The sequence below is a fragment of the Artibeus jamaicensis genome, unplaced genomic scaffold, assembly GCF_021234435.1.
Source record: "Artibeus jamaicensis isolate MK-2021 breed Jamaican fruit bat unplaced genomic scaffold, CSHL_Jam_final contig_64, whole genome shotgun sequence".
Lineage (NCBI taxonomy): Eukaryota > Metazoa > Chordata > Mammalia > Chiroptera > Phyllostomidae > Artibeus > Artibeus jamaicensis.
The window spans coordinates 5697563-5712424 of record NW_026521911.1 but is presented as its reverse complement, the minus strand read 5'-3'; the positions used below and the strand labels follow the sequence as shown (position 1 = coordinate 5712424).

Here is a 14862-nt window from a genome sequence, read left to right as displayed (position 1 = left end):
TGTACATGATGAAGATAAAAGCCTGGCACTTAAAGGTCTGGTGTTAGAAATCACTATAGATAGGTATTTCTTTAGTTAAACATATAGCTTCATTATTAATCCTATATACAGATGTCCATTAGGAACATTCGTCTCTTCCATCCCTCCCCTGAAAAGGAAGGAGAAGGAGAATAAAACCCTGCCAGTAAGTTGTCTTGGGTATTTACTGATCTCACAGTGAACTGAAACCTAAAGCCACTTTCGCCGTCTTTTTCACCTCATGTTTTTCACCGTTTTCCTGCCTGCTACTAGTTCATGTAATTTCTCTTTCACATTTGCAGGAACTCTTTTTTTTCTAGCTACCTACAGATTTTTTTCCTCACCCCCCCCCTCCACATCTCTTTCTCCTTATTGTCTTGATGTGCCAAGCGCTCTGAACCTGGTGATGAAAAAGGCAGGTGGTTCTGTCCCTAATATTCATGGAGAGAGGAGGAAGAGGAGATAGATGATAGATATTGACGAAGTCAGACTATAAAGATAACTAATGAAAGGACAAAACCAGGGCCATTTGCTGTTGTGGCACCATTTGCCTAGCAGGCCTGTGAGCTTGTTAAACATGATGGCATTTTACTCTTCTGAGCTAATGTCCTCAGGACTGGAAATTACTGGAAAGCCAAGAGCAGGTCTAACTGCCTCCCACAGCCACAGGCAAAAGATAACTTTGGAGCAAACTGCAACTAATGCAAAACCACCCCAAACCTCCTGTTACACCTCCCCCAACAGCCCAGGGGCCACAGGACAGCAACCCCCCCCCCATCCTTTTAAATTCAGTTATAATCCAGTAAAGTAAAAACCCCACCCCTCAGGACTTTCCCTCTCATGGGAAAGTAAAATAAAAACTTTGCTATCTGTAGTTTTTTCTCGTTGTGAATTCTTTTACAGCTCAAGTCACTGACCACCATAACAATTAAAAGACCATATGACGTCAAAGAGGCTGGCCTTTTTTTCTTTCTATTTTTTTTCTGTGTATCCTCAGTTTTTGTTTTCTCCTAATTATTAGCATTTAGGATAAACTTAAAACTAATGTTTCAGCTAATGTGCTTGACTTTCTGCTTTATTTAATTACTAAAATTGCAAGATAATTTTATGCATTAATTTGTTTAGCATGGATGAAATTGGTTCTTAAGGGGTAGCTGGACAATTTACAGCTTGGCTTAGGTTTCCATAGGATACAGCCTCTTTCTTCAGTTTGAGCACTTTCTAAGGTAGGGTTTCACATTTTATGTAACAGTGCTTGCTTTTGCCATCTAAAGCACAGTATTTCTCAACCTTTTTTTTCATGGTCATAGCCCTAAAGAGAAAATTTTAATTTAAAATTTTAAATTAAAATTTTCTCTCTAGTAAGAGAAATAAAATACTAGGAGTAAGATTTTGTGAGAAAGCATTAAGATGTGGAAAACCATAAACCGTTATCTGAGATTTTTTTTGCCTTACTCAAGGACCAGTTTTTGCCTCCTTGGAGCCGAAAGCAATTTGGAAATGGAGTGACTTTTTCAAAAGTTTTAAGTATGAGAATGGACGGGAGAATAGTGCTGATGGTTGAACAATGTTGTGAATGTAATTAATGCCACTGAAATGTACACTTACAATGGTTTTTAAAAATTTTATATTGTGTGCTTTATCACAACTAAAATTAATTGTTAACATCATTGATTTGTATACTTTAAATGGTGAAGCATATGTTATGAGAATTACGTTTCAACAAAGCTGTTGTGGAAATGAATGAAAATGGATTGGGAGGAGTAGTAATAGTGTTTCTGTTGCTAAGGTGCCTATTAGCTGGATACATTTTAGAAATGGATACTGTCTCACAGTACATAGGCAAGATCAAAACTCAGATACAGAGTTGTACAGAAAGGGTGGTTGTAAGTTAGGTCTTCTGAACTATTCCTCTATCATTTTGATATTTAAAGAAACATTGGAAAGAACCCTGGATTAGTAGAGGTTGCCAGGTCTGGGCTCTTGATGGCCTCTATGTCATCTTGGGCAGTTCACATCATACCTCAGTTGCTAAGTTTTCCAGTATATCAGAGAATTAGATTCAGGCTTTTAGTTTTAAAAAATTCTGATATCCTGTGATTAACTGTTGTTATTAGGAGGCAAATGAATACCTCATTCAATATGTAGACATAAAATATTGACACTTAAAGAGATGGAGGACTTGGATCATCTATTACAACTCCATTTATGGATGAGAATATTGAGGTTTGCACCTTTTTGTCCTGTCTAATGTTTTTCATAATACACATACCATCTTGCTGCATAATGAGGTTCTGGTCAACGACAAACTGAATATATGACAGTAGTCCTATAAAGTTATGATGAGACTGAAAAATTCCTGTCGCCTAGTAATGTAGCTGTCATACAGTGCAACTCAATACACAAATATCACTGTGTTATAGTTGCCTATGGCATTTAGTGCAGTAACATGCTGTACATGTTTGTTGCTTAGGATCTATAGGGGAAAGGGATTTGTTACTCCAAATTATACCTATTTGGCATAAGGATTATTTTAGGCTGGTTAATTTTAACGGACCACAGACGTAGGAGAAGTTCTGAAAACCAAATAGAAGTTACACTTTGTAAAATAAATTTATGTTTAGAAGGAAAATGTCCATTTGTAGTGGTGTCTCCCTCACTATACCTGAGAGACGGGATGGCCTTATTTCTGCAGTCTTATCAGTGCAGATGGTCAAGACTTAAATCTTTGTAACAACCTTACCATCGTTTACTGTGCTTTTCCAGGTAACCTCTCTTAATTAAGACTCCCTCCTCCCTCAACATCTTTTTAGCTGAAGATGGTATTTTAAGTGGTGGGTTCATCCAGTTTGCAGAGTTACTCTCATTTTCCTGTGTCTTTTTCATGTGTACGTGATGTATCATGTGTTTAAACTTGTGTTTAAAACTTGTGACTTTTTTCTCCCTTTAATCTGTCTTATTGCAAGGATGTTCTAGCCAAGAACCCAAAAAGCTAGAGGGCAAATTGTTTTTCTTCCCCTACAGAGCAGTCTTTTTTTTTAAAAGTATATTGCATTGATTATGCTATTACAGTTGTCCCATTTCTAGCTCTCCTTTATTCCCCTCCTCCCTGTACCCCATCTCCCACAGCATCTCCCACCTTAGTTCATGTCCATAAGTTACACATATACGTTCTTCGGCTTCTCCATTTGTCCTATACTATTTTTCTTTTTTAAGATTTTATTTATTTTTAGACAGAAGGGAAGGGAGGGAGAAGGACAGGGAGAAAAAAACATCAATGTGTGGTTGCCTCTCACTGGGGACCTGGCCCACAACCCAGGCAGGTGCCCTCACTGGGAATTGAACTGGAGATCCTTCGGTTCCCAGGACAGTGCTCAGTCAGTCCACTGAGCCCCACCAGCCAGGGCCCTATAGTATTTTGTAACCTCCCCCTGCCTATTTGGTACCTCCCATTTATGCTTCTCATTCCCCATACCTTTTCTCCCATTCTCCCCCCCAACCGTGATAACCCTCCATGTGATCTCCATTTCTGTGGTTTCTGCTCCTGTTGTATTACTTGCTTAGTTCATTTTTGGTTTTGTTTTAGATTCACTTGTTGATAGTTGTGAATCTGTTGTCATTTTACTGTTCATACCTTTGATCTTCTTCCTCTTAGATAAGTCCCTTTAACTTTGCATACAGTTAAGGGGTTGGTGTGATGAACTCCTTGAGTTTGACCTTATCTGGGGAAGCACTTTATCTGCCCTTCCATTCTAAATGATCTCTTGGCCAGACAGAGTAATCTAGTGGTAGGTCCTTGCTTTCCATGGCTTTGAATACTTCTTTCCAGCCTTTTGCCTGTAAGGTTTCTTTTTGAGAAATCAGCTGACAGTCTGGTGGGAACTGCTTTGTAGTTGACTGTCTCCTTTTCTCTTGCTGCTTTTAAGATTCTCTCCTTATCTTTCATCTTGGGGAACTTAATGATGATGTGCCTTGATGTGTTCCTCTTTGGGTCCAACTTCTTTGGGACTCTCTGGACTTCCTGAACTTCCTGTAAATCCATTTCCTTTACCAAAGATTTGGAAAATTCTCCTTCATTAGTTTTTCAAGTAAGTTTTCAGTTTCTTGCTGTTCCTCTTCTCCTTCTGGCATCCCTATGATTCGGATGTTGGAACTCAGAGATTTTTTGAATTAGTTTCAATTATTTTGAATTATTGTTTCCTCAGTTTTTTGAATTATTGTCTCTTCATTCTGTTCTGGTTGAATGCTTCTTTATTCCTTCTGGTCGAAATTGTTGATTTGAGTCCTGGATGCCTTCCCTTCTCTTTTGGTTCCCTATACATTTCTCTTCATTTCACTTTGCATAGCCTTCACTTTTCCCTCCATTTTGTGACCATAGTCAACCATTTCTGTGAGCATTCTGATTTGAACTGTGCATCTCACAGGTTGGCTATCTCTCCCTCATTTAGTTCTTTTTCTGGGGTTTTGATATGCTTTCATTTTGGCCATATATTTTCATCTCAGCACAGCTGTTAATGTTGTAAGGGGTGGAGCCTTAGGTATTCTCCAGGGTGGGGCAACCCCAGTTGCTTTGTTGTGGTGCCGTTTGTGCAGGAGGGGTCAGAGAGGGAGCAGTGCTGCTTGTTTGGCTCTTGGCAGTTTTCAGTCACTTCTGCTGCTACCCACAAGCAAATTAGGCCCTTCTGGTGCTGATTCCCGGGTGGGTAGATTTGTATATATTTCAGGACCCTTGGGTCTCTCCATCAAGTTCTCGTATGAGACTGGGAGTCTCTCCCACTGCCACAACCCCCACAAGTTTTTACAGCCAGAGGTTTTTGATGCTGTCTTTTCCTGCGTTGGAACCCTGAATTGTGTGGTCTGTTTTACCCTGCAGTTGTTCCTCCTGGTGTATACACGTGAAAAATGTGAGGCTGCCAGCAACCATCTTGCCCACCTGGTCCTCTAGCCACCACCTTGCCAAGTGTCCTTTCTGACCTGGCTGCCCTTTAGAATAGTAGTCTTGAGTCATTTCTTGGTTTTTCAGAAAATATTAGGATGATCGATTAAATGAACTATTTGAAGATAAGGTATATAAATGCATAATAATTATTTTAAGGATCAAGTGGACTGTGGAACCATTTTCATTATTGATAAAACTGCCTCCCACAGCAGAATTTGTAAAAACTTGGCTGTAAATAAAAGCTTATTATAAACTTATCTTCAAATCACTGTATCTAAAATCAATGCTCTTTTATCAGTGACTCACTTAAAATCAACTTTTTTTAAAAAAAATAAAGCTAGGATAGCAATACTTATATCAGACAAAGTAGACTTTTTTAAAAAAGATTTTTCTTATTTTTATTATTTATCTTTAGAGGGGAAGGGAAGGAGAGAAATATCAATGTATGGTTGCCTCTCGTGAGTCCCCTGCCGGGAACTGGCCTGCAACCCAGGCATGTGCCCTGACTGGGAATTGAACCGCGATTGTGTGGTTCATAGGCCCGCGCTTAATCCACTGAGCTACACCAGCCAGGGCTAAAATCAACTTTTTTTTAGTGTATCTTCTCTTATAAGCATAGAGCAAGTTTAAGTAAAAGACTTCATTAAGAAATGACAAGAATCAGATCATTTAGTTATGACCTGTAAATTTCTACTATTTAAAAAGAATTGTGAATAACAAGACTGAGATTGCAGAAGCCAGCAGTATTCTTGAGGTTTGATACTGGAAAGTTGCTTAGAAAAATGTCAAAATATAGAACATCTTTGGGTGATTGGATCAGCAACGTAGCCGGCAATTCCACCTCTTTCTGCTGCTTCATACCCACATCATTTGCCAGGTACTTCATGAATTCAAAAAGCCTCTGACTTTTTCTTCTACTTCAGAATCTTTCACCTCCTAAGGCCTTATTAAACAGGCCTATTAAAGGTTATGTATCAGATCTGTCATGTGAAAAGGTAGAGATCTTAGTTCATTTGGGATCAAACCTGTATTTTTCACAGTGACACAAAGTTGGTTAATAGATAGTTTTTTAGAAGGATGTTAACAGTTGCCTAATGTTCTGGAAATGAAACTACGTATTTAGAAAATATTTCAGGTAATAAGTGAATTTGAAGATTCTCTGTATATTTTAGAAAATGAGCTTGTGTTTTAAAAATATGACACATATCCAAAACCATAGCCACTTGCCCTGTGTGACTACTGAAGTACTACTCTAAATTAATTAAAAATAAATAAAATTAAATGTTTAGTTCCTCAGTTTTATTAGCTACATATCAAGCGCTCAGTAGTCACATATAACTAGTAGCTAAAATAGTACTACATTGGAAAGTGAATATACAGAATATTTCCATTTCATATAATGGTCTATTGAATATACAGCATTGCTTTTAGAAGTACAGTGAGCTTTCTGTATCTGCAGGTTCTGCATCTGGGATTCAACCAACTGCTGATGGAAAAAAAAAATTTTTAATGTTAATTGTTGCTGATATGTACTATGCTGATATGTACTATTAGGCCTACAGTGGTTGAGTTTGTGCTGAGCCTCATGTACAGGCTTTTTATTGTCATTATTTTCTAAATAACATGGTGTAACAACTATTTACTTGGCATTTGCATTGTATTGGGTATTATAAGTAATGTAGAGATGATACAAAGTATAGAGGAGGGTATGCATAAGTTATATGCAAATACAATGCCATGTCATATAACAGATTTGAGCATCTGTGGATGTTGGTATCCTGGGAATCCTCCATCTAATGGTCTGTGGATACTAAGGGATGGCTGTGCAAAGTATGGAAATTTTAATATTTTCAATTTAACTATAATTTAACTATAATGTTGATTTACTTTAACTATAATGTTGATTAACTTTTCTATTGACATTTTTGCCCATTTATTATTAATTGACAAAATATCGAGAGCTGCTAGTGTCCATAAAGGTTATCAGCTTACCAGTTCTATTCATAACTACAAGTATAATAAACTGAGTGTTAACTAGATAATAGTATGATAAATATTTCACAATATATACAAATACTGAATTATTATGTCATACACTTGAAGTTAATATAATGTAATATATCAATTATATCTCAAAAACATGTAAGTAAAACTGTGGATTATAAATTTTGTTTTAAGTATTCTAACTATGATTGATGCAGTACTGTAGCCACTAGCCATATGTGGCTCTTGCTCACTTGAAATATGGCTGGTGTGAATTGAGATGTGCTATTAGTGTAAATTGCACAATATATTTTGAATGCTTAGTACAAAAAAAGCATGTAAAATGGATGAAAAGGGTCCAAAGTTATAAACTCCCACATATGAAATAACAAGTCATGCTGATTAAATGTACAGCGTGGTGACTACAGGTATATTGTATTGCACATCTGAGAGTTGCTAAGAGAATAGATTTTAAAAGCTCTTATCACAGGAGAAAAAATTTTTGTAATTATTTAAGGTGGCAGATGTTAATTTTACTCATTGTGGTGATCATCTGTGTGCATACACATATCAAATCATTTCAATTAAAAATAAATTTTTTAAAATAGGTAAAAAATATAAAATTTTAGATACGGATCATATATTGAAATAATACATAGTGTTAAGTAAAACACATTATTATTAAAATTAATTTTGACTTCTTTTGCTTTCATGAGAGAACTACTAGAAAATTTGAAGTCACATGGCTCATTTTCTATTGGACAGTGCTCTGCAAGAGCTAGTGCTCTAACACACAAATGAAGTAATGCATAATCAATCCATCACTACGTGCCAGAATCAACAATGGCTATATTTGTAAAGTGGGATGAAAGATATTTGTGGCATGTATTTTGACCTTGGATTTTTAAAAATTGTTGCCATTGTATCAACTTTTTTGTGATTTCATGTATCTTTATGATATGGAGGACATGCACAAACAATGCAGAGCTTTTAGGCAACTCCTAAATGAGTGATACAGACAGCATCAATACATACTATGGGCATTCCAAGGACAAAACTGTTTCTGGAATTATTGGAAAACTATCTCATAGACTAGCAATTTTTATTTAGAAATTGAAAGATGTGTATGTTTCAAACTGGCAGAAAACAGTAAGCTGGAGAGCTTGAATAAAGCTGAGCTAGGTAATGAACTGGGTATGCTTAGTGGTGGATAGTGTTTAGACCAGAATGATTTGAATCAAGGATTTCAGTGTAGAAATGAGAGAGGATTGGAGAGTTAGATTGATAACTGAATTTTGGGACTCTGAGGCAATGGGGGGAAAATCTGGATGAGTTTATATAGGTATTTAGGGGCCATAAAAATATTTGTGAACTGGGAAGAGACATGAAAGTATTTTTGGAGGATTGGTTTTATTACAGGAGATTGTCCATAACTATTTTTCTAAAGTGAGATGGTCCAGTGGTACCCTAGAGAAATTGGGGGAAATAAGGAACAGGCTTGAGATGTAGGAAGGTAGAATGCTTAAGACTTTAGTGTTTGGGGAAAAGTGAAAAGAAGAAATCAAAACTGATTAACAACAAAAATAAAAATAAAAGTGTTTAGCTGTATATAATGTTCTGCAGTTTAGAAACTGAGTTAGCTAGTGCAGCCCTTTATTACAGATGAGGAATTTGAGATTCAGTGTTCAGAGAACTTGACCACAATCATAGTCTCCTTGTATTAAGTGCTAGAGTTAAGGATTGTGCCCAGTGTTTTACTTACTAGTGTATTATCTTTGGCATCTACTTCGTTTTCCAGGCTAGTGCCTCAGGTTTTCTTGACTCTATCACTAGGTTTTATTATTTGTTTCCTAAACATTTTCTCAGATCTGCCCACTTCTCTCTGTACCGCCTGTACCTAAATTCAAGTGACTCATCTTTCTTGATTGATAATTTTCCTGAATTTACATCTAATTTGTGTCCTGTACCCCACCATCTAAAACAAGCAAATAAAAGCAGTTTCTTTTCCTAAAATTCGTTCATTGAGATCTATCTAAGTCATAAAGCATTCTCTTGCCTATATCTTTAAACAAAATGTAAACTACTTAGTGTAGCTTTAAGGCTCTTCATGACCATGTCCTTTTTATGTGTTCATGCCTCTAGTTCACGATCGCTTTGTTTTTCAGTTTTTTTGCATCTGCAGTTAACTTTGTAAGCAATATCCTTCCCCTTTTCTCCACTCACCTCCTCAATCCCATACTTCAGGTCTTGGCTTAGTATAATTGTCTGTTTACTGGTCTATAGCCACCCCTCCTGACTCCTGCCCTTAACCTCCAACTCACCCATGGTCTTACCCCAGAAGGCTAATTACATATGTAGGCCTAAGAAGTCTATTGTTGATTAATAATAGTCAACCCACAGAATTTTTTGGAATAGCTGTGTTTTTATACTTAAAGGTCATTTCAACTTCCAAGTAGCTTCAGTGGAGAATAAAGAGTCTGAAAGGATAACTGAAAGAAACTAGTCCATCATTTCCCCAACTGTACTTCAGAGCACGTGTATCCTACAAGATATTGTGTTTTAACCAAAATGTTATTTTTAAATATATTTTATTGATTATGCTATTACAGTTGTCCTATTTCCCCCCTTTCATTCCCCTCCATTCTGCACACCCCCTTCCACCCACATTCCTCCCCCTTTAGTTCATGTCCATGTGTCATACTTATAAGATCTTTAGCTTCTACATTTCCCATACTATTTTTGCCCTCCCCCTGTCTATTTTCTACCTACCATTTATGCTACTTATTCTCTGTACCTTTCCCCTCTCTCTCTCCCTCCCACTCTCGTGTTGTTAACCCTCCATGTGATCTCCATTTCTGTGGTTGTGTTCTTGTTCTAGTTTGCTTAGTATGCTTTTGTTTTGTTCTAGGTGTGGTTGTTAATAACTGTGAGTTTGCTGTCTTTTTACTGTCCGTGTTTTTTATCTTCTTTTTCTTAGATAAGTCCCTTTAACATTTCATATAATAAGGGCTTGGTAATGATGAACTCCTTGAATTTGACCTCATCTGATAAGCACTTTATCTGCCCTTTCCTTCTAAATGAAAGCTTTGCTGGATAGAGCACTCTTGGATGTAGGTCCTTGCCTTTCATGACTTGGAATACTTCTTTCCAGCCCCTTCTTGCCTGTAAGGTCTCTTTTGAGAAATCAGCTGACAGTCTGATGGGAACTCCTCTGTAGGTGACTGTCCCCTTATCTCTTGGTGCTTCTAGGATTCTCTTCTTCATTTTAATCTTGGGTAATGTAATTATGATGTGCCTTGGTGTATTCCTTCTTGGGTCCATGTTCTTTGGGACTCTCTGAGCTTCCTGGATTTCCTGGAAGTCTAGTTCCTTTGCCAGGTTGGGGAAGTTCTCCTTTATTATTTGTTCAAGTAAGTTTTCCATTTGTTGCTCTTCCTCTTCCCCTTCTGGTACCCCTATAATTGGGATGTTGGAACATTTAAAGATGTCCTGGAGGTTCCTAAGCCTCTCCTCATTTTTTGAATTCTTGTTTCTTCATTCTTTTCTGTTTGGTTGTTTCTTCCTTCTGGTCTATTCCATTGATATGAGTCCCAGTTTCCTTCCCATCACTATTGGTTCCCTGTACATTTTCCTTTATTTCACCTAGCGTAGCCTTCATTTTTTAAATCTAATTTATGACCAAATTCAACCAATTCTGTGAGCATCCTTATCACGATGTTTTGAACTGTGCATCTGATAGGCTGGCTATCTCTTGGTTGCTTAGTTGTATTTGCTCTGGAACTTCGATGGGTTCTTTTGTTTGGGCCTTTTTTTTTTTGTCTTGACACATCTGGTATATAGTGGGGGGCAGAGCCTTAGGTGTTCACCACGGCAGGGCAACCCAGTTGCTGTGTTGTGATGCTGTATGTGGGGGAGGGGTCGGAGAGGGAACACTGCTGCCTGCTTCACTCTGCTGGATTTTAGTACCTTCTGCTGCTTCCCACAAGCAAATTGGGCCTTTGTGGTGCTGATTCCCATGGGTGGGCTTATGTACTTTCTAGGACCCTGTGGGTCTCTCCACTGAACTCGCCTGTGAGGCTGCGATTTTCTCCCATTACCTCAACCCCCACAGATGTTTTCAATCAGTGGTTTGAGGCTTTATTTCCCTGTGTAGGAGCCCTGGGTTGCGCCCAGTTGTTTCTCCCAGTTTATCTGCTCCTGAATATGGGACTGCCCAGTCCACGAGCTGCTGCCTGGTCTACTCTGCCCCCTGCAGCCTTGTGCATCCTGCTCCACTATCTGCCACTGCCTCACTGGGTCCGCCAGCTGCTGCCTTGCCACCAGTTTTCTCTGCCGGGCTGCCTGTCTCCGCCCCTCCTGTGGGTCTGGATGAATGTGTCTTTAACTCCTTGGTTGTTGGACTTCCTTATAGTTCAGTTTTCTGTCAGTACTGGTTGTTTTTTGTTTTTAAATTGTTATTGTCCTTCTTTTGGTTGTGCGAGGAGACACAGTGTCCACCTACACCTCCATCTTGGCTGGAAGTCCTAATCCCCCAAAATGTTCTATGATCAGATACATTAGGAAGTGCTGCAAATTTTGTCCCTATCTTGAATACTCACAGTGCTCATAGAAACAATCCAGAAAAGCTCTTAAGTTTTGAGATCAGAAAAAGGTTTTTTTAATCTAGTATTTTCAGGTATTCGATTGTGGAACCTTGTAGACAGTGTAAGTATGGTATCTCTTAGGTTACTAACAATATTTGGTATTTGGGAAATGTTAAACTGGACTGGAATGTATGTGTATGTCTTTCATTTCTCATAGGTCTAACTAATACAATTAAACAATATAATCAGATCATGCCCAGGGGATATTTCGAGAACTCTAGTTGTTTATAGTTAGAAGAGAGAATCTGAGGGAAAATACAGCAATCTTTAAATATTTTAAGATTTCAACAGAAGAAGAAAGTATGAGACAGTAAGAGCAAGAACCAGGGAGAAAGGGAGATTTTGATTTTTGTGTAAGGTAACTTTCTAATAATAAGAACTTTGGAAGGTAAGTAAATTTTTCATTCTTGAAGGTTGTCAAGAATCTTTAAGGATGGCATAGAGTTTAGCATGGTACATAAGGGATGGATTGGATGAGTAGTTTTCTGAAAGTTTGAAAACTGTTAGACTATTTCTGAGCTATCTATCAACTTGGAATATATGTTCCTTGATTCCTTTTTATTTTATTTTATTGATTCTAGAGAGAGGGGGAAGGAGGAAGAAAGAGAGGGAGGAAAACATTGATATGGAAGAAACATTAATCGGATACATCTTGCATGTGCCCAGACTGGGTACTGAACCCACAACCTGGGCAAGTGCCTTTACCAGGTTTCTAACCCGTGACTGTTCAGTTTGCAGGATGCCCAAGCAACTGAACCACACTATAGCCAGGGTTGTTCCTTGATTTCTTTTTAATTCTGTGAATTTATGTTGGTCTGCAGTCTTAATAAAGAAACCAAATATGTGTTATGGGAAATGAACTATAAAGTTAACTATTTTTACTTGATGGGTTTTTTTTTTTTTAATAGACTTATTTCTTAGGGCAGTTTTGGCTGCATAGGGCAACTTTAAAATTGAACACGAAGTACAGAGTTCCCATCTACCCTCCTCCTCTCACATGTACAACTTCCCCCACTATCCATGCCCTGCACCTCAGTGATAACATTGTTACAATCAGTGAACCTACACTGACACTTCAAGGCTCACCCAAAAGACTATGGTCTACATTGCAGTTCTTTCCTACTTGATGGTGTTTTGAAAGAAAATGGGATTATACCTACTTACCTTTAAGTAGTTTTTAGTTGTTTCTTGCCTTAGTTTAGTCTTTTCTGATTCAGAGTTATAAAAGACAGTTAAAATCAGCATTTTCTTTTGAAAAATTACTCGGTGTTGGGGAATAGTTCTTTCCATAATTTTCATGTTTATAGATTTTTTATTTTGCTGGCTAACAGTATTTTTTTTTAATTCCTTTTAAGTACCAAAAGAATTGGTGGAGCTCCATTTGAAGTTGATGAGGAAGATTGGCAAATCTGTTACAGCAGACAGATGGGAAAAATATTTGATCAAGGTAAATATTTGTAAATTGCTTTCTCTATTACTGAAATATTACTCTACCTAGCATAAGTTTATGGTATGCATTATAATAATCTTAACTTTTAAAATGGTCCACTAAAAGTTGCAAAATATGACTTAGAAATTCATATGATTACTCTCAGTATGGATTCTCTTTTGCAGGTACTAAGCGGTAGTCTTGAGTTCTAAAGTTAGATTTCAGAGGTATTATGTCTCCTTTGTGCCTAATACTGTGCTTAGTAGTTTTCATGTCTTCTCTCATTTAATCCTTAAAATCATCCTGATCAAATCAAGTGAGTTACAGATCAGGCCCAAGAAAGTCTTCATTTCCTTGAGATCACACAGAATATGTAGACGGCCAGAATTTGCCATTACTTAAAAGTTAAAATTTCCAAAGAAATAGGAGGCCCTTCTAAGTTACCAAGTAGGCCAAACCTATTCTTAATGAGAACAACCTAAGTAATCAGAAAATGGTTACTTTAGGTTAAATTCTATTAAAGGCAAGACCATTCAGGAAAAATTAACCTGGAATTTCATCCAAACTTTAAGAACCACAGTTTTTGGAAGCCTTAAGCTCATGTATATGCTTATATTCATGATGTCATCTGGGGGTACTTTGAAATCTGGAACATAGCAGGATATCAAGTTATATTTTTAGGTGATTGAAAAATCATGTAATTTACTTGACTTTAAAAAAGTATATATGCTTATGTATACATGTATTTTCATATCTGCTTTTTTTGGGTTGGGGGAATGTATATGATTCCAGAGTGCCGTGCAAAGAGGAAACGAGTTGCTCATTTTTATTATAAAAATCATATTTGCTCATCTAATTATCTTTGCTGTATAATACACCACTCCAAATTAAGTGGAGTGGTGTAAAACAATAATTATTGTTTTATGTCATAAAACAATAATTATTTTAGTCAGCTCACTGATTCTCTGGGTCAGGAATTTAGAAAGGTCTTTTTCACTGTATTATGTTGGTTGAACCAGTCATAATTGTCCCCAGATTCAATAAGGAGAAATACCCTAAACTCTCATTGGTAGTAACGCCCTATTTTTTATATAACAACTGATTTTTATTGTATTTTTTTCATTACCATTTATTCTCTTTATACCCCCTCCTATTTCCACCTACCCTTCTCCTCCTACACTACTTGTGTCTTTGAAAAAACTCAAATATTTCAATATTTTTGTGCAAGTGCGTAGCATTGCAAAGATGGCTCAGCATTTCAAAAATTTATTGCTATGGGATTTTCTAAAATCCTGGTTAACTAATGTTTAATTATCTGAAACATATTAAACTGAATGATAGTTGAAGAACTTTTTAACAATTTGAAGTGCTTTTTAAAATACTAATGAAGGTGCTGTTTTGCCTTTAACAAAATACTTATTAATGATTAAGAATCAGGGTCCTGGAACTTGGAAAGAGGTGGTAGAAATTCAGGACAGAGATTTTTACATTTCTAAAGGATGCAGTCCCTTGTGAATAGATCTTTTTATTAAAGTAGGTTTGTTTTTTTTCCGTTTCCTTAGAATGGAGGTAGAAATATCCTGTATAACAATTTCACTTCTACTTTAACAAACTTTAGGGCCATGGCTAAAGTTTCACCATTTGTATCTTAGTTTTTTGTAAAATGTGAGAAATGGAATAAGGTGATTTTACAAACCCCTTCAGTTACATGGTCATAACAAAAGGTTCTGGCTCTTTTTTTTTTTTTTTTTAATTGAGATACATTCATCCTTTGAAAGTATACAATTTGGTGGGGTATACAAAAAAGTATACAAAAAAACTAGCATGTTTTTAAGGTTTATTCATGTTGT

General features: G+C 36.9%; 1 protein-coding gene across 3 annotated transcripts in view; it reads left to right on the top strand.

Moving 5' to 3' along the window:
• RSF1 (remodeling and spacing factor 1) overlaps positions 1-14862 on the top strand; it is a 121851-nt gene that overhangs the window by 26340 nt on the left and 80649 nt on the right. For all 3 annotated transcript variants that reach the window (XM_037138564.2, XM_037138563.2, XM_037138565.2), the window contains exon 2: positions 12939-13030. In XM_037138564.2, the coding sequence (XP_036994459.2) occupies positions 12939-13030 (92 nt within the window). The remainder of the gene's footprint in view (positions 1-12938; positions 13031-14862) is intronic.